This window comes from Amphiprion ocellaris, chromosome 23, assembly GCF_022539595.1.
Source record: "Amphiprion ocellaris isolate individual 3 ecotype Okinawa chromosome 23, ASM2253959v1, whole genome shotgun sequence".
NCBI classification, from domain to species: Eukaryota; Metazoa; Chordata; class Actinopteri; family Pomacentridae; genus Amphiprion; species Amphiprion ocellaris.
In genome coordinates, this window is record NC_072788.1 from 12,670,988 (window position 1) to 12,696,765 (window position 25,778).

At 39.3% G+C, this 25,778-nt stretch overlaps 2 protein-coding genes across 2 annotated transcripts; one reads left to right on the top strand and one right to left on the bottom strand.

Moving 5' to 3' along the window:
* The first annotated feature begins 404 nt into the window (after positions 1-404).
* mrpl48 (mitochondrial ribosomal protein L48) lies at positions 405-15,993 on the top strand. Its single transcript, XM_023282515.3, has 8 exons — positions 405-605; positions 7,844-7,902; positions 8,816-8,847; positions 8,952-9,037; positions 9,387-9,556; positions 11,726-11,828; positions 11,913-12,002; positions 15,737-15,993. The coding sequence occupies exons 1-8, from the start codon at positions 585-587 to the stop codon at positions 15,812-15,814; spliced, it is 639 nt and encodes a 212-aa protein (XP_023138283.2). The 5' UTR covers positions 405-584; the 3' UTR covers positions 15,815-15,993.
* Positions 11,219-24,395, bottom strand: sb:cb1081 (sterile alpha motif domain-containing protein 9-like). The gene is made up of 4 exons (XM_035953890.2): positions 23,193-24,395; positions 17,908-20,494; positions 17,346-17,460; positions 11,219-11,991 (listed from the first exon to the last, which is right to left on the bottom strand). Exons 2-3 carry the CDS (start codon positions 20,492-20,494, stop codon positions 17,363-17,365), a joined length of 2,685 nt encoding a protein of 894 aa, XP_035809783.2. The 5' UTR covers positions 23,193-24,395; the 3' UTR covers positions 11,219-11,991; positions 17,346-17,362.
* Between the last annotated feature and the right edge of the window lie 1,383 nt (positions 24,396-25,778).

A 25,778-nucleotide genomic window follows, 5' to 3' on the forward strand; every position in this document is an offset into this window, starting at 1 on the left:
TATATATATATATATATATATATATTCTCTACGAAATCTGACATACTACTAACTCTCAAAGCAAAAACAACAGCAAAAAAAACAATCTATTCTGCGAAAAACAATTCAAATGAACAACACTAAATAGGGATCTCCTATCCCGGAACACTCGATCCCGCTGAGTGATTCACATAACAAACCGAATCAATCAGGTGATTCGAAGCAGTTGAGTGCTTCAAACATCACTGAAGTGATTCAAACGTCACGAGTCACGTGACCAAACCACGCCTCGGCACAGTGGCTCGATACGTTTGCTTCATGAGCTACAGCGCATGTGTCGAAGCCTCGGGTATCAGAGGACCATCACTACCTAATACCACTTTAACGTTCAGCTTTGTCCCGGAACGTTTGTGATAGTATTTAGCGGACGGACGCTATTGATGACGGACCGGTTTCCAGGGAGCTCTTCCGGGGTCAACAGACGCAGTTGGTGCACACGTTTTGGACGCTGTTTATTTGTGTTCCGTGCTGTTTAGTTACTGAATCTCCTTTCGACGTTCACGGTGTGTGTTTTTCGGTGGACTCGGACAGAGAGCGGCTGAGTTATGAACCCGGTCCTCCGGAAGGTAACGAAGCGTCAGTTTTCTCTCGGCTAACTGTTAGCTTCCTTCACAGAGGTCACATCGTCCAGCTGTAGTTGTATTCACGCCGCAGGGAGCGTTTTTTTTATACTTTATTTTTATATTTTTGCCTTTACAATACAAAAACAACAAAAATTGTACATTTAACAACAGAAAGGTGAGGTCATCATAACAGTCAGGGAGTTCGCCAGCATGTAAAATTAAGCTTGCAGAGGTATAAAACTATATAAATGGAAAATGAGGTGGGTTACATCAGGATCAGGGTATACAAGATCATGTTTCTTTCAGGTCCTTTCTTTTGAGTCCTCAATGATCAGTTAAGTCCAGAAAAACAAACAACATAGATAAACTAATCAAAATATATTAAAAATAAATAAATAAATAAATAAAGGAGAATGGGTTTTTGTAAACACGGTTGAGGTAAACCAAAGCAGGAACATCAACATCCCACCCGGTTGTAATATGACATCCAGTTTTTCCAATATTTTTCTCCCTTTTTGGTGGTGTATCTTCAGGAAAATGTCATTTGTTCCATACTATGGATGTCCTGAATTAGTTTTTTTCCATTCAGTGATTGTTGGAGATTCTTTATTCAGCCATTATTTAGTGATTACTTTTTTACTACCAGCCAATAAAATTTGCAATAAATATCTCTCTCCTTTCTTGAGCCCACCTGGTAAATTTCCTAAATATATTACATCAAAGGTAAAATTGATCTCTGGTGTGATGATAAGTCTAATTGCAGTCACAACATCCATCCAATAGGAGGAAATAACAGGACAATCCCAGAATATATGGAAATGCCCTGCAGAGTTAGCGCCACACAATCTCCAACCCTGTCCATATTCAGGTTTATTATTTTGTAATTGCTTAATTTTGGGGGTGATAAAGAACCTCAAAATATTTTTCCAAGTAAATTCTCTCCAGAAATGCGAACTAGAGGTAGTGGACTGTGTTTTACATATATTTAACCATTCCTCTTCAGTTAACTTTACATTTGCCCATTCTCCCATCTGGTTTTAACATACATTGTAGAGAGCCCTCTTTCTTGTTGCAGGGATGAGTAGATTCTAGAAATCATTTTTTTGTTAGTTTTACCATTCATAACATCAACAAAAATATTAATCAGGCATTTTCCTCTGTCCTCAGTAGTTATTTATTTATTTATTTTTTAAGTTATCTTTTTGGCCTTTTTTCGGCTGTATTTTAGGCGCAGTGAGGGAGAGACAGAAAACAGGGGAGAAGAGTTGGGGGAAGACATGCAGCAAAGGGCCGCGAGCGGGAATCGAACCCGGGCCGCTGCGTCAGGGTCCAGCTCCTGTACATGGGTCGCCCGCTTAACGTGTTGAGCTATACGGGCACCCTCTCCTCAGTATTTTTAATATGTTTGTCAAAGTAGGATCTTAACTGTAGAGCTCTGTAGAAGTCTTGCTTCTCTAAGTTATACATTTTTATAAGTTGTTGGAAGTAGTGCAGTAAGACGTGATCCCTCTGCTGATCCATTGCTTAAATCTACTGTCCATTTTAGCTGCTTCAAAATCAGAATCATAAGCAATCCAGCGTAATATTTTTGTTGATTCTTCAAATTTTTGATCTTTACATTTTTTATACCAAATGTTTAATGGGACAGTACTCAAATTGGGGAGTTTATCTAGGCCTTTCTTTTGAAGGTTCCTGTCTCCTAGAATAGACACTAGTGGTTCATCTATTTGGGTTTGCTCCAAATTTTTCCATTTTGCTTCAACAATGTTAGGATCACACCAGCAGACTAATGCCCGCAGTTGTGCTGCTCTGTAATAATCTTCAAAGTGTGGCAGTGCCATCCCACCTTTGTCTTTAGGAAGCTGCAATGTCTGTAACTTTACTCTTGGTCTTTTCTTTTCCCAAATAAAATTCAAGATTAATCTGTTCCATTCAGTGAGCTGTTTAGCAGGTATCTCCACAGGTAAAGACTGAAAGAGAAAGAGTAGTCTGGGTAGTATATTCATTTTAATAATATCTATTCGATTGTATATATTCATAGGAAGTAATGACCAGCGGTTTAAATCATTTTTAATATCAATCGTTCAAGGTGGGTAATTATGAACATAGATCTGTATTAAATCCTTAGGTATGTTTATGCCTAAATATTTAAGAAATGAGTTTTTCCATTTAAATTTACTCATTTTTTGAATGTTTTTGGATGCGTGGTAGTTGAAAGAGAGGGTTTGAGTTTTATGCAAATTCAACTTGTAGCCGGAGTATAAACCAAATGTTTCAAGTAGGGATAATAATTTAGGCAGAGATTTATTTGGATCAGTGAGTGTTAAAAGAATATCATCAGCGTAAGCACATATTTTATGTTGCTCATCTCCAATTACAACACCTGATATGTCTTTGTCTTCTCTGATAGCCTGCATCAGAGGTTTTATAAATAGGGCGAACAGGGTGGGGCTGAGGGGACACCCCTGTCTGCATCCTCTTTGGAGGGATATAGTTTTGGATATATTATCATTAATTTTAATTCTGGCTGTTGGTGAGCTGTATAAGGATTTAAAGTAATTCACCACCTGAGTATTAAAGCCAAATCTCTGAAGAACAAGATAGAAGTACTGCCATCAGACTGAGTCAAAAGCCTTTTTGGTATCCAGACTGATAACTACTGATTCACAATTAGTATTTTTCATATAACTAATTACATGGAGTGCCTGCTTAACATTATCCTGCGTCTGTCTATTCTTCACAAAACCTGTCTGGTCTGTGTCGATTAAGTCAGGAATAATATCTTCCATCCGTTTTGCTAAGATTGAAGCATATAATCATAATCTATGTTCAAAACAGATATAGGTCTATATGAGTTACATTCAGTCTTATCTTTACCGGGTTTAGGAATTATTGAGATCACTGCCTGTCTCCAGGATAACGGAGTCTCTCCTCCTTTAAGAACATAATTAAAACAATCTTTAAGGGTTGGCACTAAGATTGCTCTGAAGCACTTATACCATTCTGATGGATAGCCATCAGCGCCTGGCATTTTATTTGTCTTCAATCTTGATATTGCTTTATTTATTTTGTTTTCTGTTATTTCTTGGGTTAACACTTTGTTTTGCTTTGTTCCAATAGATGGTAAATCTAAAGATGTCAGAAACCTAGACACTTCTTCAAGTTCAGCTGCTTGTGGCTGTGCATATAATTTTGTGTAATACTTTTCAAAGGAATTTTGTATGTCATCTGATTCATAACACAACTTATTATTGTCAGGATCCTTCACTTTAGCTATCAGTCTGTCCACCTGTTGTCTTCTGATTCTCAAAGCCAGCAATTTTTTAGATTTTGGGCTGTTTTCATAATAGCTCTGTTTTATAAACTTTGCTTTATTCTCTATCTGTTTTTCATAGATATTATTTAATGTTTGTTTTGTTTCTTCTATTTGATTTAAGGTATTAGTGTCATTACATTCCATATGCTTTCTCTCCAAAGATTTAAGCCTCATAGTCAGGTCTTTAATTTGTTTCTCCTTTTCCCTTTTCTTCTGGGTTGACCACATAATGAACTTGCCCCTAAGGACAGCTTTAGCAGCGTCCCACAGAATGCTAGGAGACACAGCTCCATTATCATTATTGGTCATATATTCTTTAAATTCATTCTCCATAAATGCCTGAAAGTTGGTGTCATTAAGACAACCTGTGTTCAGTCTCCATAAGGTCTCTTTTGGTTTGTTGCTTAAATGAAGTGTCAAATACACCCCAGCGTGATCAGATATATCTTTTACTCCAATGTCACATTTTATAACTCTATGTCTGTCTATATTACACATAAAAAAATAGTCTATTCGTCAATAAACCCCGTGTGGAGAGGAGAAAAAATTAAAACACTTTTCGTGTGGATGTGCCTCTCTCCATATATCAATCATTCCTATTTCTTTTACTAGTTTTCTAACATATAATGCTTCCGGTTGCATCTTTTTTGTCTGGTTTGTGGAGTCCAAAGAAGGGTTCAAGCAGACATTCCAGTCACCTCCACAGATTAGGACTCCTGAGGCTTCCTCTGATATTAAATTGAAGATCTTTTTTATCAATTGTTTACTTTTACTGGGGTAGGTGCGTTTCTTGCAAAAAAATATCTTGTTTTTCTTGTTTCATTTTACCAATTGTCTTTTTTCTTTTTATAGGATTATGCAACCCGTTCATGTTAAGCGTGATTATTTTATATCCCTCATTCTGCATCAAAATCAGTAATAACTAGAACTTCAACAACATCTCTGAATTCCCTGTGATGACCTGAACAGAAAAAGAACGTCTGTCTGTATATTAACTTAAACCTTGAATAGGAACAATTCAGAACAAACTTCCATTTGTGAAGTATGGTTTCAACTTCTATTTTAGAGGCGGAAGCCCTCAGATTAGAAGGGTCCCCTCCAAGTGCAGACTGCCATCTCCCACAAAACAAAAATGGAGCAGCGCACATTAGAGAATCAGAAAGCAGACCCCAAGGTGGTTAGTTTTAATCATTATACAATCCTAACAGGAAATACGGCTTTACCTTTGTGTTTCACACTTTACTTACTCATGCTATTTGAGTGATCCCTCATTCATTTATAACATGGGAAAGTTCTTATGAAGTGCTGGCGTCGTGCCGAAATCCTTTCAGTTTTTCCCGGATGTCTCTCAGCCTCCTGTCCCGGTGTCGGCGTGAAGCTGCACCTGCAGTTTCCCAGGGTGGTTGACTGGCTCTCGTCATGGGTGCATCATCAGTAGGGAGACATTCACCGGTGGTATCTGGGAGTAGTCCTCTTTTTATCAAGTCAGCTGTTGCCTCTGATGCGCTGTTGTAAACAACCGGGCCGGTTTTGAAGTGAACTCTGAGTCGGGCTGGGTGGAGAGTCTGGAAACGGAGAGTCTTTTCTTTTAATGTTTTTCTGATGGTAGAGTACGCCTTTCTTTTCATTATTATTTCGGTTGGATAGTCTTGCTCGAAAAACACTCACTTGCCGTCGTAAAAGATTTGTCTTTTTTTCCAAGCATCATGGAGTATCATCTCTTTGGTTTTATACTCCAAGAAATAGATAAGGACCGACCTTGGACTAGAGCCTGCGGGGGGTTTGGCTCCGAGGGACCGGTGGCAGCGTTGGATACCGAGGGAGGCGTCAGGAAGGTGCAGCTCAGCTTTCAAAAAGTTTGTGACAAAGTCCTGGATATTTTCACCCTCGGCGTCTTCAGGAATGCCGTGGATACGTATATTATTTCTACGCGAACGTGCCTCTAGGTCCGTCAGTTTCGCTTGTAGAGAGTCTTGTTGTTCCAAGGCGTGGATCAGCAACTCTTTAGCTTCGGTGCTCCACTGTTCCACCTCGGCCAATCTCTGCTCCGCCTGCTCGACTCGATCCGTTATGTTTTTTAGGTCAGTGGCAATAGTATATAGTTTCAGACTAACCTCTCCTCTGAAATCGCCGAGTTCACTTTTCAGTTGTCCAGTGTTTTCAGTCAGTTCTTTCTTCACATCCACTCGGCCCGCCTGTATTTCAGCGATGATGTTAGCTTGGATAGCCTCCATGTCCATGTGCACACTAGCTTCATTAGCACCGCAACCGAATTTCACACTGTCACTCGATGAAAAATCACTCGTCTCCACGTTTTGCCCAGATTTTCCTTTTGCTTTCTGTTTATTTCCCCCTTTCATGCCGTTTCACGACTAGCTTATCAAAAAGTTGTATAATTCTTCAGGGGGAATAAGACCACCTGGGAGCCTACAAATTATGCTGTTACGCACTTCTCCGTCATACCGGAAGTCCTCCGCAGGGAGCGTTTTGTAGCTTTGTTGAGTTAACTTGAACCAAAATTAAAGTAAATATGAGCCTGTGTCAAACTTTGTCATTCTTTTTTGTGTATTGTGTAACGCTTTTTCTGCTTTAAAACGGCTAATTGGAGTAGCTAATTAGGACGGGTCACGTGAGGTGCCTCCCCCTCAGGTGTGCAACCTGCAGGTCGAGCTAGTTAATACTGGGAAGTTAATCACTGTTATTTATATATATGCACTTCTGAATACACTTTCTGACATTGCTAAACTTAATTTATGTCGTTCCTCTCCAGGATGTGCTACTCATCAGGAATCTTTGGATTTTGTCGGGTTTTCCCAGTATAATTTTGCACTGACTTAACATTAGATAATGATCTAAGGTAAATCTACACATTTAATAACATAGCAGGGTCTCTTAGCCTTAATTTTCAAGCTTGTTAAATAAATTTGCAACACCTTGGCTCAAAGGCTGTTGTTTAAAATAAGCCCCATAGCTGACAGTGACTTGACTTCTAGGTGCCCTTGCTTCAAATTATTTTGTATACTATTATTTTATATTTTAAAAAGAGTTATTATGAGTTGAGAGTGTTAACGTACATAAATATTCTGCTGTTCAAATTTATCTGGTGTTATTTGAATTGGTGTTGGGTTAACTGTGATATTCCCATATATGAGTCTCCTCTTACAATTCTCATACATTTCATGAACTCATTTGTGCATCAAATTATAGTGGAAATTATATTGGAAAACGAAATGACTGTCCAGTATTTAGTTTTTCTGCTATATATATATTGTGACACAATACAGAGTCTTTTCTCTTACTCACATCACTCTTGTGGTTGTCTCTATCGGTAAAGTTATAGCAATTTTTCTAAATACAAGTCCTCTGAGAGACAGAATTAAACTTAAACTCCAATTCAAATTGTGATCCACTATTATTTTTATACGTGCACTTGAGGAGGTTTAACTTTAAGGGCTGATTGGCTTTTTGAGGCGAATTGAGCAACAATAATCAATTTCCTTCAAAGTTAAGGCAAAGATGAACCTTCTTTGATGGCCAAGATAATGAAATACCACACCACAGTATTGTGATTTCTGTCAGAGTACTCCAGGTAGCATCTGCATATTTTTTAAACCATGATAATTTCTTGTGCAAAATACAACAGGAATACTGAAAAAAAACACTTGTGTGCATGTAAACACATTTATTGTTATTGTGTTTGGAAATAACACAGTTGCAATTGTAACGTGTCATGAAGAAGATTATTACAGCCTGTTTTTAATCACTGTAGACTTCATATAGTGTATTAAAACTACGTAGTACTAGTGTGACTAACAGTTAGTAGACAGATTAGCTGGACTGTGTTCAGAACGGGCAACATTGTTAAACTTATATTGATGATAAACGTGCATAAACTTGGCTGCTCATGTCGTTCTGTCTTGTCCAGTTGCAGGTGTCCATCACACAACAGGTGCTGGTGTTAAATCAAGCATTTACATCATGCAGGTGAGACTTTGCAGATGTTTTTAATTCTCCTGTGGTAGGATGGTTCAATGAACAGTGGATAAAATAAGTCTACACACCCTGTTAAAATGGCAGGTTTTTGTGATGTAAAATAATGAAACAAAGATGAATTATGTGCAAACTGAAAATGCAGTCTAGAAGTTAAGGTGAAAAAACTCCAGCTCTAAATCCAGTGACATCTGTGGAGTGACTTGAAGATGGCTGTACCCAGATATCTAGCCAGTCTGACATTAGAGTTAGAATGTGTTTGAAAGGGAGAATGGCCAAGTTTTGCAATGTAATCAAAGTATTATACAATTGTTTCCCCCCCTTAAAATGACTCCTGTTTTTCACTTTAATTTATAGGTTGCAATTTCACAATAAAAGTAGAAAAGGTTTAATGGTTTAAATTCCTTTTTGTTTTTTTTTAACAAAGTGGGGTATGTGCACTTTTTAAATCCTCTGTATGCAGTCACAGCATTTGTAACTGCTGAGGTTTAGAGGCAGCGGTGACAGTGAAACATAACAAGATGATCAAAGTGTTTTCTGAAAGACTGTAAAGGAGCCAGATTATCTAAACCACCTCATGTGGTCATGTAAAATACCCAGCTACACAAAAACACTTTACCCACAGTAAAGTGTAGCAGGTTGTCTTCATTTTGTCCTCTACATATATTTAGCTAAAAACTTACCCTGCAGTGTTGCTGCATTCTGAGAATGCAGCAGTTAACTCAGCGAGTACAACGGTCATATTACTACGAGTGCAAAAGATACAAAAATTCTCTGATCTTACCTTCCTGTATGATGCAGCTCTGCATGTAGAGGAACTTTTAAACTGATCTTCTGTTCACACTTACACTTTCTACAATAACTGATTCTGACTAATTCTTCTTTCTTTTTGTTTCTACCTTTAAAGGGCCACACCGTCCATCCGGCATCCTATTTGGTGTAAGTATTGAAAGACTGGTATGAATATAAAACACTTGTCCTCCACATAAATGATGTCGCTCTGCTCCAGGTAATGTCTTTGCATGCTATATTTTTCCTTTCAGGCACGGCTTCTGCAAATGAAAGACAGTACAGAAGCATGCCAACCCACGGGATTGGAAGGTGGAGGTATCTTTTACCTAAACAAGCGGTAAGAGTCTCACACTAGAACGCATCATAAATGCAGCAAATCCTGCCTCTTATAGGATAACTTGTGTGTTTTTAAACCCGGGCCCTATTTTCCCATATTTTATGGCTGTAAATGATTAACAGGAACAAAAAACGGTTGGAATTGGTTCAATATTTAGCGAGAACACTCTGACAGATGACCTTGAAATGGCTGCAATGCAAACACAAGGCCTTTGTACATTCACTGCATTACTGAGAGTGTTTTTGACGTTAATTTCACGTGCAACACCCAATATTTATAGCGCTAAAACTACTATTGAAATATCACTCCCAATAGTAGTTTACCTGGATGTTGGTGTGTTCTGTTCCAGCCAAAGAAGAGGAGAGAAAAACAGCCGATGAAGCCCATCCTCGCTGCCACCGACACAGCATACGGGTCTCTGAATGTGAAACTGTCAGGTTACGACATGACGCTGGTGGAACATTACACCCAGTACATCCACAACCTCTGCAACCGGCTCGGCATCAGAGTGGCAGAAAGGTGAGGACACAGGTGTTGCGTTTTTGTAAGGCAGGCTTAGAACCATGTGAGGTTCTATCAGGTACACAAAGATTAAACTACTGCAGTCCAAACGCTCCCTTCATGAAGAGGTTGAGTCGACTTTCTGAAAGTTTAGGAGGCTGCTGTTTATTGTGCTGATGAACTGCATCGCATTTCGGGGCGTTTCTGTTATTTAGCCTGTTGTTGTCAGTGTAAATGAGGTAGCAGGAGCATTCTCATCATGTGAGGTTTTCCTCCGAGTGTGTAGCGTCATTTTTCCCAGTAGACAGTAGTTAAACTTCATTACTGTGCCCTGCATTTTGACTCACAGGTGTTTGTGTAGTTCATTGCTGACCTGGAAGACTGTCACAGGCTGTAGTTTAGTGTTCATTTTGAGTACAAGCTTAGTTCTGCATATGTTTGTGACATTTGTTCAGATTTGAGTCATTTTTGCCTCATTAGAGACAATAGTGAGTTAAAAAGGTTGTTTTGGGATGTTTCATTGTCCTTTAATGTGCTTTATTGGGGTTACTACATTCTGGTAATGGTGTTTACCGTCACATAGTTATTTCACATGACAGTTGTAAACACTGCTGGTACATTTTTGGTTTGCTGAGCAATAGGTTGATTGTTTGATTTGGGAGCTAGTAGTCTCCAGGAATTAGAAATAGAGTGTAGATCTGTGGGGGTCAACACCAATTAATAGTAAACAAAGAGATCAATTACCAATATTTGCAACATCTCTGCAGAATGTAAATTTTGTGGTAAAAATAAATATCTTTGTGTCAATTAAAAGACAACTTGATTGGCTGTCACGCTTCATTTGTGACCAATAAGATGAGCAGGACATCGTTCAGGACCACCAGAATCAAAGTAGCACATTTGTAATTTAATTTTCTTTGCAAAAAAATTTATAGTGATAATTCAAAAAAAAATCTTAATACAAGATCCAGTAAATGGTTGACCCCTATTGACCAGTCAGAAATAAACATCTCTAGTCCCTGCTGCTCCATCATTCATGCACTTTCTGCCCTTTTGCACTGTTTTGCTGGTTCCTTTTGTTACTGCAGCACTAAAAGGCATGGGGAAGCATTCTGGGTGCACCTAGTAATGTGCTGATGCACATGGATGATAAACTAATTGAAGACACCAGTGCAAGCAAAATGAAAAATGAGTCTGGAGTACTGGGTGGACAAAATAGTAGAAACATCAATCAGTAATTCAACCATACAGGTTAGTGTTAGTCTCTGTAAAACACAGAACATTTACTGCAGGGCTGTTGTTTTCAGCTGCATTAGTTTTATCTTGGTGTACAACTCAGTTATAAAACTCCTTATTTGATCAGGAAATCAGGCTGACAAGAGAGGTGTTGATGTTAAATTACTGACTGTTGTTCAAGAGATGTGTGAACTGTGTTTTTTGTTTAGTATTTTTTAATAATGAAAAGATTAACATTCATTTGTTGAGAGGATCTGTGTTGGCTCAGATTCAGGTATGACAGGCTGATTATACAGCGACTAAACCAACTCCATGTTTATTTAAAACAATAAAGTGTAAATGTAGTATGCAGAATTTATCTAAAAAGATCCATTTGGGATGATCTGAAATGAGATAATTTACTAATGACACTAGATATTTTATTTTCAGTTGTCCTTCTTTGGATACATTTACTTTTTTATTACTCTTAAAACTGATGTTAATTACATATGAAACAGTCTATTTTGAAATCCTGTATTTGCATAAACATAGGCTTGTTGCAGTTCTTTTCTTATGGGATAAGTCACATGACTTACTACATGCAAGAAGACACAAGAAATCCCACAGAGTTTATCAGTTTACACACTTAATTTATGGCATTTCAGGACCTAAACCATCATCTAGTGAAATTCTTAAAATGTATACAAAGATAGATCAAAGTGATTAAACTGCTGGGTTACATGTCAATATGCGAGGCTTCATCTAAACAAAAAATCCTGTTAACTTTCATAAAATGCATAGAAACATAAATGAGCTTTTCCAGTTGTCCACACCAATAAATGCATAAATCTCAAAAGATAAACTGTGTAGTAAAACATTAATAAGCAAAACAGTCAATGAATTGATTTGTCCTTGTTATCTTTGCAGTACAGTAAAAAGCTACATGTTTTTATTGCTGCTGTCTCCATACAGCTACGCTTTGCCAACAAAGTCCACAGAGGTCATGCTGATGCAGGAGAAAGGCACCAAGATGTACGTTGATGCCGTCTTAAAGACTCATGAGAGAGTTGTCCAGGTAAAACTCCCTTTGTTATCTACTGTAAATCTCCTTTATTGCAGGTTTTGTTTTCATCCTGACAGTTGAGTTATGTTCTTCCAGGTGAACAGTCTCAACGCTGCACTGTGTCCCGTCTTCATGGAAGTTCTGCTGAAGAATCAACCAGAGGGAGTCCAGCTGTCTGTGAAGGAGGTGAGTTAGCATGAGAGCAGCTAAGTTAGACACCAGCACCGTTACTAATACTGAAGCTACACTGTAATCTCAAATCAAGTTTAAGTGTGCTGTTATTGATAAATACATGGTCTGTAGCACTAAAGTAGCAGACAGACGTGTAATTAAGTTTTTTGCCACCGTTTTGTCTTAGTCGATTCTATCCTGAAGCTTTTATACTCTGAGTTTTGAATCAGACTCCACAGCACCGTTAGAAGACTGATATATGGAATTACCTTTCTGTCTTTTATTAAGACTGGTCTAATTTTGAGAGCATTATTTCTTAAATTATTTTCAGAATTTAAAATGTTTTCCCTCAAAACCTGCCCTCTCTCTTGAGTTGCTCCGGCTCTGCTACAAATCTGCTCAATAGTGCTTTCTCCTTGCGCCCTCAAAATCTCTGCTCTGTCAGGAAACAAGGAGAATGCCAGGTATGTTAACCACTTAACGCATCACTGTCTCCTCACAGAAAGTCACTTGTAGTTCTTATACAAACAGGTTCAGGACCTCCTGCCCTCCAGGACTGCTTTTTCTTGTAGAACTTGTACAGTTCATGTTCCAACGTGGATCACCCAAATCAAGGACCTCAAGTGAGTATTTTCTGGTCATTGTGACCACTTTGTTCAGATAGAACTTATTTGCAGCATAGAAATACATCCAGGATGATGTGCTTGGTTTTTAAGTGTTCACTATGCTTAATGTCACACAGTTACTAGGCAACAAACAGCAAAATGGATGTATTATTGTGATGAACCCAGTTAAACAGTAACTGCTAATAAAATATCTAACAGACCTGATTCTCTGCTCTAGCAAGGCAACATGAATGCACTGTGATACATGTTATATGTGCTTATTGTAAAAAAAATAAGGTTTATGTGTTAACTTTCAGGGTAGCGCTGCCAGAAAGATACATGCAGCATTTTTTTTTGTCTAATTGAGGAAATAGAACATTTACTGTGCCACTGGAGGACAACCAGCAGCTTTTATTCCTGCTCTGGCTCGAGATACGCTTTAGTGTTGATTTGATGCTGTGGTGCTTAAAAAATGTAGGTAACTTTCAACCAGAATGTTGTTCTGGCAGCGCTACCCTGAAGGTTAACACATATCCTGTAGTTTATACAACATGTGTCACTGTGGATTCATGTTGCCTTCTAGAGCAGAGAATCAGGTCCTTACATATTTTAGTGTCTCTAATGGCAGTTGTGGTTTAACTGGGCTCTTCAGAATAACAGACAAACATGCTGGCATCCATTTTATTGTTTGTTGCCTAGTAACAGTGATAAAGCATAATTTACAATTGAAAACCAAGCACATCATCCTGGATGTATTTCTATGCTGTAAATAAGCCTTTACCAGTTACATCTGAACAAAGTGAGCACAGTTCAAATAAAACACTTACCTGAGGTCATTGATTTGGGTGATCCATGTTGGCGATGATCTGTCCAACCAGAGTCAACACTAGATCAGTGGAAGCCAGTTTGCTTTATGCAGCTTTCATAGTAAAATAAAATCCAGACACTGATCAGCTGTACAAATCCTACGAGAAAACAAGTGTAGTACATATGATAACCCTGGAGGTCTGGGGGTGATGAACAGTGACCACCAGGGGGTGCTGTGAGAGTTCCTGTAAGGAGACAGCCACGATTTAATTGGTCAGTATCATACTGGCATTCTGGTGGGTTGTTTCACCAAGATCAGAGAGTGAGAGCACAAGGAGACACACTGAAAACAAAGCATCTGTGCAGCAACAGTAATTCTGTAGACAAACAGTGCTGTACCTGAGCAGCAGCTATTTGGGAGAGAGGACTGGGAGAGCATTACAGATTCTGAATGTAAATTAAGAAACAATGCTCTTGCTTGTAGATGGGAAAGTAACTCAATGCAGATAGTTCAGTGCCACAAACCCCAATCAGTTAAAAGGTGAATAATTCTGCTGGAGCAGTCTTCCTCCTGGTGTGTTTCACTTCTCATCCTAGAGGTTTCCTCAGTTCTGATTGACTAGTGGGGAATTTATTCTCATCCTCATGACTCTGGGTGACTGGTGGTGAAGCTGTCTGGGAGGAATGTCAGTGCTGCATTATACGTGGCTGATTAGTGGTGGTGTAGACCAATCCCCTGTTCATAGAACGCTGGTCCAGTTTAGCATAGATGCCTTCCATCACTTCTCCTGTCCATCTGTTGTCTCTGTCCAGAATGTGGACATTGCTGAGCCTTGTCCTGATGAGCTGGCTGTCCTCACTGCACATGTAGCACTGTTCAGCTTGTGTTTGGCTTCAGGGCAAACCAGATTTGGTGTGTTGCTGAATCTGAAATGCACTGGGATGTTGTGTTTTCCCCCAGATCTCTTTGCTGACTTAATGAAGGCCCCATTGGAATAGCGACAGTGCAGTGCTCCTTTATTCTTTTCCCTCTGTCTTGGCAGGGTCACTATGAGCTCCTTGGTGTGAGGTTCTGATAACACCCACTTATGTTCCAGTCGGTGGTGGGAGTCAAAGAGAAGGTGGTCGTCAATGTGTAGGTTTCTGTCTTCCTCTGTGTGCACAGCACAGTCCTAAAAAGTCAGTTTGTTTTCCCTGATATCCTCTCTTGTGAACTGCTTTGTGAAATTTTCTACATAGGGGGGATGTTCTGGAAAACAAGCTGCCTTTTTTAGACAATGCTGTGCACATTGAGGAGGTCTGAAGACAGACCAACACCTACTCTTTGTCTCTACCACCTACCAGAACATCAGCTGAGGAAAGGGGTTTTCAACCTGTGTCCTGGACTGTCTTAATTTGGCAACAGTCTGCTAGCCTCTTCACATCTCGTGTTTCCCCTGCTGCGTTGGCCCTCCATGTCATTCATCTACCTCTGCAGTGAATCTCTCATCCCTACAGCTAACCCTGCAGCTGGTGACAGTAGTCATTGTTCTGCTCGCTAGTAGACCCGCTGTGAGCTGATCAGCAGTAGAGATACAATTTACTGTTTGTTGTCTGAACCATGTGATCTTGTGGTCAGATCACCAACTCCATGCTGCCGCTATCAGAACCTTACACCAGAGAGTTGAGAATATCTGTACCAGGACAGAGGGAAAAGAAACGGAGCGCATACACAAAGAGTATCAACAGATATTTTGTCCAATCACAACATCCTGGTGCACTTCAGACCTGGCAACACAAAAACAGGCCAACACACAAGCTAAACAATGTTGTAGATGCTGTGAGGATTACACGGCTCAAGTCAGAAGAACCAGCTCCTCAGGATGAGAATCAACACTCCGCCTGTATCTAAAGGATCAAGGACACTCATCTTCTACACATTCTGGACAGAAAACAGATGGTTTGAGAGAGGATAAAAAAAGCATCTATGTTAAACTACAGCAGCTTTCTCTGCACAGGGAAGGGGAACTAAGACGCCACTCACCAGTCACATATGTTGCAGTCCTGGAATCCCCTTTAAGACAGTTTGACCATCATTCACACACTAAGTGAGTAAATACCTGAAGCTCCTCACCAGTCAGAACTGAGGAAACCTGGCATGAGAGGTGAAATTTCTTGGAAAAAAAACAAGAAGCATTATTAGAATGATTGTTAAAATCCCTAAAGTAGCATGTAACTGCAAGCAATGTGTGTCCTGTTACATATTCTATTCACACTAACAATCTGTAACCCTACAGCAAAACAGAACAAACCACTTCATTTCAGTAATAGTTCACCTCTGTCTTCCATCTGTTGTAGCACACCGAGGCTGATTACCATTCACGGTTCAAGGCACGTCCAGAGCTGGAGGGGCTCATGGCTCAGATCAACCAATAGGACCTTTTCAAGTGTCACTCTCATTTCCAAAACCGTACATGACACCGACTTTCCACCTCATTAGCAAGAAATACCAGTTTGAATTTATTTATTGCCTGAAAAATGACTGTATCCATTTGTATCTGACATTTCTTTTGTGACCTTTGGAAAATAAAACACAACCTGTTTTCCCCATCTAAGCCATATTTCTGCTCCTTTATTGTAAATTCAGAGATGCAAACCTACATACAAATACCAGCCACATATTCAACTACAAAAAACAGCTCAGTTTGAAGGTTACAGTGGAGCTTTCTAGGGCTAAAATACTTCTCACTAACCTCACAACTGCTGAACACAGCTAATTACCACCCCAAAATACCTACACTACTCAGTCACAAGAAGGTCACAGACTGCTTACAACAGCTGGTAAAGGAAATAAACATTGACTGTCCATCAAAGTCCTGACTGTACCCAGGAGGAATCATGAAGCACCCAATAATGCCATAATTTGCTTAAAATGTTTTGACTGATACTGTAATAACATTTTACAGGTATTTTCCTCAAACTAGTAATCCTGAATGCTGCATGATTACACACTAGATTGGACTGAGGAGAAAGAAGGACTGTTTAAAGTCTGCAGTTAAACCAGACAGAAACTCAAAATAACAAAAAAGTTCATATCTGTCTGCTAAAGCCTGCTGTTATTTTTCTCTATCACAATTTGCCAACAAAATACTACCTTATGAGAACAATCACAATCCAACACAACCACTTTCAGTAACACTTAAGGCAGATATACATAAGCATTCCTAACACCTCTACATGCACTACATGATACCTGACCCTGACAAACACATGGATGTTTGTTCCACCTGGTTATAAAGGGTCACTTTCTGCATCAAACGTTGTCAATCAATGTTTTGTGTGTTTTTATTTACTTTACAAAATAATGCTTCACAGCATCATCTGCAGATTTCTATATATGGGAAATAGCTTGTTAAAACATGAGGGTGAAGCGGCCCGCTTTAGTCTAGATTAGTGGCTGCACATGCTAGTTAAAAGTTTATACTACTACTTGTTGATGCTAACTTCCTGTCACTTTAGCCTAAAAAGGTGTTTCAAGAACTGTAAAATTGTTACTACAATATCAGCTGAGACATTCTATTGCTTTATTGGTCAAGTTATAGCGTTGCTGGATTTTATTACAGGCTCAATAAATGATTACATTATTGGGTGCTAAATGTGATGCATATATGGCCTTCTGAAGATAAACAAAGAATAAGCCATACTCAGATCCATCATCAGCAGTATTAACTCCATCACACCACCTCTGGTTGGATATGCTTCACATCAAATCCAAAATTCCACTATTTTATCAACAGTCCAGAAACTGATCCCATTAACACTCAAACAAAAACTGGTTCACCTCAAGGACAAAGCACGGTTCATTTTTGCCATTTTACTGACAAATACCTTCCTATATCTAAATCCCTCACACTCAAAAATGAGATCCGTCTGATATGCAGGATTCATATACTTGAATGTTCCTTACCTGGTCTTGTGTGACTTTTAAAGTCCGTCAGTGGGGGCTCCTGGATTGCTCACATCGTTCATCTGAGCGGTCCCATGTTGATCCACTGAATGCTGACCTGAGGCAGTCGCTGAACCTGAGAGAAACAAAAGCAAACCAATGCATGGTAGATGCTGAAATTCCATATGCTGTGGTGAATCTATATATAAAGTCTAACAAGTCCTCATGAGTTTAATTTCAAGACTGGAAATAGGAATGACTCAGCACACAGTTTCCAGATTACGTTTGTGTGAAATCGATATTGGAACAGAATTGGCTTCCAAATTGTGGATGTGATAAATCCTGCTTGTACGACCGCCTCTTGAAATCAGAAGTTCAATGAATATGAGGAAAATTTACAGTTTAGTCAATGGATTTGAAACAAGCTTGTAGTGTTTGCTTGTTGCATCTGCACATCCTTAATTCTACACAGCGAAACACAAACTTTTGACTGTAGGAGAAAGAGGACCTTTCTGACTGAAATGGAAGTTTAAATTATTCTGCCATGTCTGTATTTAATTATTCTTAAGTTTGAGTATCTTACCTGTTTTTGTGGTTTTGGTCTGGATGTCAAAGGCCACAGGACCTCTGATGGTGAAGCCAAGGTAAAAGGAAACCTGCCGTTGTTTCCAGAGGCTGTTACGCCGATTGGCATCCACTTCAATCTCCTTGCCACCAACAGCTGCATACACTCTGTAGTTTCGTACCACTCCTTCAACTCTAAGCAGGCGCGCCTGGACCTTGGGGTTTCTGAAAATACTCTCATTCCTCCAGGCATTGCTTTCATGTGGTGTTTCCTCACTTTGCTCCAATTGTTCTCTGTGAACAATTCTGTTCAGATCTTGACCTTGTCCGATGAAAAACAGAGGGAGAAGGTACCTTGACCGAAAGTACTTCTTATATACATGTTCATAGGAGCTGTGCATCAGGCCAATCAGCTGGCTCAGGTCAGAGACACATCTGTCTTCATTTTCAGGCCAGCACAAGAGGAGGGCTAACATGTGCAGCTCAGGGGCATCCACTTGGCTCAGGGGCATTTTCTGTATGAAGTCAGCCAGCATGTCGTTGACTGAATCTGTGATTGAGCTACTTCTTTTCCACCTTGTAGTTACCTCTTTAAGCTCTGATTCAGTGTAGTCTCTGACGAGATACGACAGTAGTTCCCTCCTGTCAGGCAGGCTTTGTTCAAGCTTCTGGATGAGTTTAGCGCCATTTGGATGGATATGCCTTGGTGCTGAGTCTCCAACATACTTCCTGTAGCAGTATTCAGTGTCCCTAGAAATGTAGTCAGGGTCATCTTTCTCCATGTTGGGCTTTGAGTAAGTCAGATACTTCTCAAAAAAATCCCCTTTTCTTTCAACCTCATCTCGAAGGCTGTTAATGAGATCATTAAATCTGTAGAGTTTGTTGTCTCCAAGTAATTGCAGGACAGAGCACATTGACACTTTCTTAGTGAGAACACATCTCCAAAGTTCATTATGACGGACCAGTAGGTCATACAGCGTAACGCAGACCTGCAGGTAACCAAACTGCCCTCTGGAGTTAAAAACATGCGAGATTTTTGCTGTCCCATCTTCTCTCATGTCTTCTCCTTGTTCCTCTTCAGCAAGTTGTTCTTCAAGTTTGAAAGCTTCAATGGCCTTTTCCGCCAGTTGCAAAATTTCTCTTGGTGTGGCAGTGGACCCCTGGTTCATCAGGTGGTTCTTCAAGTGGTTCTTATAGACTTGGCCCAGTGTATCAGCAACAAATGAATTTTTGGGATCTCTTTCCTTTGCTCTTTTTGCCCACATTTCTGCTAGATTGTAGTGTTTCTGCTCAATGTAAGAAAAACGAGCAAGAGCTTGTGGAAAAAATGGATTTTGATCAAATTTCTTTGATGCAACTTTTAAAACAGAGGCACTCTGGGCGTTGTCTTTAATATCTAGAATCAATCTGGAAAACTTTTCCTCTTTTTCTTCTTGATTAATTTCTCTTTTTGTTAGCATGTCTTTGACAAAACCAAGCAAAAATGAGGGAACTTCGTTTCTGCAAAAATTGTTCAAGAAGTTTCTTGCTGTGTCACTTCTGGTCACACCTCCCTCTGCCATCAGTTCTGTACAGTGCTTCGCTAATAAACGGTGAACCATGCGGACTTTTTTTTCTGATCTTTCATCTTGTTGGAAGGTAATCATGAGGTGACTAAAAGGCTCCATTTCATGTTCCAGTGAACCATCTTCATGTTTGAGGAAGTCCAGGCACTGAGACTCGAGGAGATATGAACCTGGAACGTAAGTGTTGAGCAGACAGAGGAAGGCAACAAGCTGGTTCTTCAATGGTCGATTTGCTTTTTGGACTGGACTGAACACTGTGCATGCTTGCTCGATGTAGGCTTGAGAGAAGTTAGTTTGCATGATGCTAAATCCGTGGAACTGCTCGTAGTTGTCACCATACTTTTCTCTGAGCTCTTCCATCTTCTCATTAAATTTTTGCTTCTCTGTATCTGAGAGCTCTGCCTTCAGGACAACTTGGTCATTCTGTAGAACTACATCTTTTCTCACACAGCTGAGTAAAGTCACCACAGGCATATGGGTAACTATTTCCTGTTCAGCAATTGTCTTCATTATGGTCTCTTGGAGATCTTCTAATTTCTGCTCGTCATTCACTAACAGCAGCACAGTGTTCTGATGGCCTCGACTGCCTGCTGTGAAAAGGCTCACCACCTGCGTTGCTACATTTGTGATGTCTGAGGTTGAGCTGGTCAGAACAGCACACCTGAAGGTTTTTCGCAAATCCCACAACACCTGCATGGCCATTGTAGTTCCCCCACATCCTGGCTGGTGGAACAGCTTCACAGTGGATATTCCAGGGACTGTTCTACTTTGCTGAATTTGACTCTTCAGTGTTTCATATCCATCTCGTTTAATGAAAGGAGCTCTGCCGGCTTCCAGTTCACTAATGTGAAAGTTTAACCACTTCGGTGGAGCCCCTCTGTAAAAGTTTACCTCTGTCTGCTCAATAAGTGTGCGATCAAATGATTGCCCTTCAAACTGATTTGCATGCACAACATCCAACAGTGACAGGGAATCTCCGATTCCATCCCACACATATATTTCCCCTCCTCTAGCAGTGGAAAGGGCTGGTCTGTTTGCCATCTGGGACAGAAGTAGAAAAGAGAAGTCAGCTACTTTGGACTGTTCTAAAAGCAAAACTGATCTTAAAGGTCCAATGTGGTGAAAATCCATATTTACTTGTTTAAAACAAAGATTCTTACTACTCCCATTCCTCTGCTTCCCCCCATCTAGATGACCTTCCAGCTTTTCAAGCAAGTCACAATTTTACCTAATTTGTAAGTAGGAACTGTGTCTGAGGAACTGAACATCCAATGTATTACTTCTTATGGCAATATCAACAATAAGAAAATGTGTTGTGTGGCTAAACAGACTAACATTACCATAAGCTTTGACTGTAGGCCAACAGGCCAGAGCTCTGTGGGAATTAAGAAGCTGATTCTAAATTGAAAGTCTTCAACACTGATTTGAAAACAAACAAAACTGAAAGGGTTCCTGTTGTGGAAATTCTGCGATGTCGAGAGAAGATTGAGGAGGCAGACACAGAGACACTCTGGGGGCTCAGATGGCTTAGGTTGAGAATAAGGTTTACTGATGTCAGAAGAAGTGCTGCACATTCATGTCAGCGAGGTCAGATTTAGATTACAGACCGATATGGAGACAACTCGTCTGCTTAGTCGTGTCAGAATCGACAATATCTAACCTTGACCATAGAGAATCCTAGCATATCTTCCTCCTCCAGCAACTGCCTGTCTGAAGATAATTTAGGATGATGTCAGCTAGCAGCCACAAGGAAAGACCTCAATAGGGGAAAGGGAGTAATTTTTCCTTCACAGTTACGGTGTTTTCATATCGCCTGTAGTCCTTCAGGGCAACCAAAGCTCCACCAGTATTATCTGTTTGCTTCTCTTTTCATTTTAGTACAGCTGAACTCTACATACTTCTGTTGTTCAGAACGAGTATAAAATACTGAGTCAAACACACTCCATTAGCTAAACTACCCATTATATAAATACATTATCTGACAAATTCACAAAAGACAAGAGCTAGAAACAAGAGTTGCTGTGAGAAATCAGCAACATTTCCATGTCAAATGACTGCTCAGAGAAACTTAGCAGCAATAGAAGGTCCTGATCTCGCCTATAACTGCATAGAACAGAGGCAGCAGGTTCATCTTATCCAAGGTATCTTTTTGTTATCTGGCTTCACTAAACTGGACAATCAGAGTTGGGATTAGCGGTCTAATGAAGCTGCTCATCAAGTCAGTAAATCACCCAGGGTTTCTGAACCTGGTTCTGAGTGTGTTCACATGAAAGAGATTGAGTTGGCAGCAGATGACCAATCACAAACATGGACACGTCTACTGGCACCAGAGAGAGCAAACTATAATACTACAGAAGTACGAATATTCAAACACATAATACAGACTCAAAGTAACACAGTGACAGCAGCTAAATCAGGAGGGAAAGTTGCAAAAACAAACAAAAAAAAAAACAGATGTGTGAAATAAAAAAATTAAGATTTATCAATATTACTAGGAAATTATTCGAGTAAGAGAAGATCTGACTATAAATATAAATTGTATAGTCTATTAAAAGAAGTGAAAGTGAAAACTGAACATAAACATCGTTCAAAGCATGAAGTGGGTTGACTCATATTTTAAAGAGGGCCACACACAGGAGTGTACAGCTGAACATATTTCTCACAAGAAGAACAAACTGTAAGCCTAAACCAGTATGACGATTTTACAATATAATACAGGCTTAAAACAATACACCTGCTGCAGTCAAAGTTAGGAAGGCAAGTTGCAAAAGCCCCCAAAAACTGCAGACCATGTGAATGTGTAATTATTAGGCTTATCAATATCACTGCTCAGATGTAAGATTCTTATTCCAAGACTCATGTGAATTACTGTCATGCATCACAAGATTCTACAAACAAATTGGAGATAAAGTCTGCCCACAAAAAAGATAAATGATTAAACAAATAAATAAATAATCAACAATAAAAAAATATTTTCATGGTGATATGGACCATGAATTCATATTACGTCTCATTCTCACAGCATTTAAAACTGTTTTAAACTTATTCACTTCCTGTCTGGTGACATTAAACAGTTTAAAGAACAAATATTAATCATTCAAATTGATAAGTTAGCATATTTTAGATTTGTAAGGTCAACAAGTCCAAACCTTTAGTATTTTCTGAATTAAACCTGAACTTATCTCGCGAACCTCAAATCTTGCTTCGTAGTACAGGACTCTGAACTACAACTAGGAGTTATACAGTCATGGTGAAATTAACCATCTCTGAGCTACAAAACTTAAAGACACATTCTGGCAACATGTGGAACTTTCATTACTTTGCTGAAGAGGGGCACAACACAGGACCTTTAAAATGGAATCTTTGTAGATTGTTTTTTTTTTTTTTTTTACATTCAGTTTAGAAACTGTTGTTAGGATTTATTATTTTTGAAAGCCTTGCTAGCTTAACACTGAAACTGATACCATATATAAGTAGTGTAACATTGATACTAATACTTGTACAAGTTTTTTTGAAACACAGATAGAAAAATAAACAGCTTAATCTGAGTAGTAGTTTGTCTTCTATCTCAAGCAACGAACACGCGATCTGATAATGTGATGCAGTTACACCACCCATCTAGACTGCTGATTGGTGTGAGGTGAATCATCCCTGCCGCAAACACTGGGATGTGTATGCCACACCTTGTGTAAAGATAGAGACTTACAACACTAGTGAAAAGACAAAAGATTTCTCTTACCTTTTTGCTACGATGTGGGTGTCTCTGATGTCTTGTTAACGTGTAACGTATTGGTAACTATGCACAGTAAAACGCAAGGTATTAGGAGTTTTTATAGGCCCGAGCTACACCCATGGTAGGAGGGTAGAATTCCATCAACCTGTCGGATGCCAAAACGATTAGTATGTTTAGCCTGTAGGAGTCATTTAAGGGCACAAAGGGGAGGGATTTAGGACATATTTCACAACTGTCTCTTACTGTCTTGCAGCAGTATCGTTTACTAGAAATGCTTTAAAGGATTTCCAGTAAATTGTTGGGTGAGTTCATCTGACTTAGGAAGTTTGGCAACAAGAGGCCATGCAAGTAATTTACTATTAACATACATTGTAATTCAACTGGAAAAAAACATAAAAGTCAAAATCCATACGAGTCGTGACAAAATGAAAAATCACCATTTTAATGGTCATCATAGCGTTTTGTCTTTCATCCTCATAATGAAACCTAACAATGCCTCTTCTCACCTACTCTGTTTATTCCTGCGGTTACATAAACCTGTTAGTCAGGCTTCACCGCTTTGGATTCAATCTGATACTGACAGAGATTGAATAGTTTATGGTTGCTAAGTTTCATTTTGATGAGTAAAAGCATCAACACCATGCTGAAACAATACATTATGACCTCTGAACTATAAACTGCCAATAGGTTTGAAGGCATATTATCTTTAAAAAAAAATAAATAAAAAAATTGCCAAAATGACACCATTTGTCAGAAACTGTAAAAACAGAGGGAACTGTCAAAAGTCCTGTTTAAAAAGAAAACAAAATAAACCATTTGCTGCTACCAGCTTCTGTGAAAAAAAGAATCTCTGCTCTATGGCCAAACCAAAAAACCATAGCAAACTCAGCAGTGACCAACAGGCACGAAGCAAAAATTCAAGGAATTTTCAGCTAAACTGCAGGCAGTGTTTAGATTGGTGAGAAGGAAACAAGTTAAAAATGTAAGTAGTAAAATATGTAAAGTATGAGGAGCCACTATTTTCCCAGCACTACTAACATTTGTGAACACTTGGAAAAAATGTTGTTCACATCAACTTTAGGTTTTATTTTCTGATTTATGTGTCACACTGCACAGAGGGCATTACTTCTAGCCATCGTTGTCTGGTTTCCATAGCGATGCAGGACTTAAACCCACAGTGAGTAAAAAACTGACAGTAAGTTTTTTATCAGCTTTATAGAATTGCGTTACTGTATGGTTTTACCTTGCGGCCATCATGGGTAACTTTGTCGGGGAGGACCTGGAAACAAAAGCCATCCACACAGCACCCACAGACTGCAGACCCACACTTTGGAAAGGATACGTCGATGACATCCTGGAAATAATAAAATCTGGACACGCACAAGAACTCACTGATCATCTGAACAACATGGACGACATGGGAAACATACAATTCACATACGAAGAAGAAATAAACCGGACCATATCATTTCTGGACATGAACATTGACCACAAAGACGGTAGCATTAAAATAACAGTTTACAGGAAACCTGCACACACGGACCAGTACCTCCTCTGGACATCAGAACACCCATGGCACACAAACTTTCAGTTGTTAGGACACTATACGAATGGAAAAGCATCATAACTGACGATAAAGACAGAACGAAAAAACACAACATCAGTACAGCAGTAAAACCACATACAAAACTCCAGCAGCTATTAGTTCATCCAAAAGATAAAATAGAACCGGACAATAAATGCAACATCATATACGAGATTCCGTGCAAATCATGCCAGAAAACATACATTGGCGAAACAAGTACAACACAAGAAGAAAACCAGACAGAATGTGAAAAGGAAACATTTGGACGACTCACAAGAACACAAAAGAAAAAGACAAACAAGAAAACAAAAAATCAGCCATCACAGATCACTGGAAAAGAAATAATCACATCATGGACTGGGACGGGGGGAGGATTTTAACATCAGAGACCAACAAATACAAATGATGGATCAAGGAGGCCATCGAGATCGGGAAGTGGGTGAGCAGTTCCATGAACTGGGACGAGGGGGTCTACATCATCTAATACCTGGGACTCCACCCTTCAGAGACCACCTGACAGTGGGGGGCGTGGCCAATCTGACAGATTCTGACAGATCTGTCAGTTCGGCCACGTGATAAAAAGGACACGTCATCACACGTTGGATGACGCTCTGAAGAAGACTGCAGATGCAGCAAGGTAAAACCATACTTTCCTTATTTAGTTGTCGGTTTAAAAGTCACGCTATTCTATAATAAGAAACGACGGAATAAACATAATCCAACTATCAGCTTAACTTGTTTACGCTTGTATAGATGGTAAACAACAGAAGTGAGTACACCTAAGTGTAATATTATTTAAATGTTCAACAAAATCACATTTTGAATCACCTCTCAAGTTGACAAGTACAGTATTTCCCTTTTATGAAGAATTAAAAACAAATACTTTAGAAAAACCATATTCAAAGTGAACAAAACATGTCTGCAGCAATGAACACATTTGTTTAAAATTTACAGATTTCAAATTATGTGATGCTCCTATTCACTGAAAACCACACGTTGCATAACAC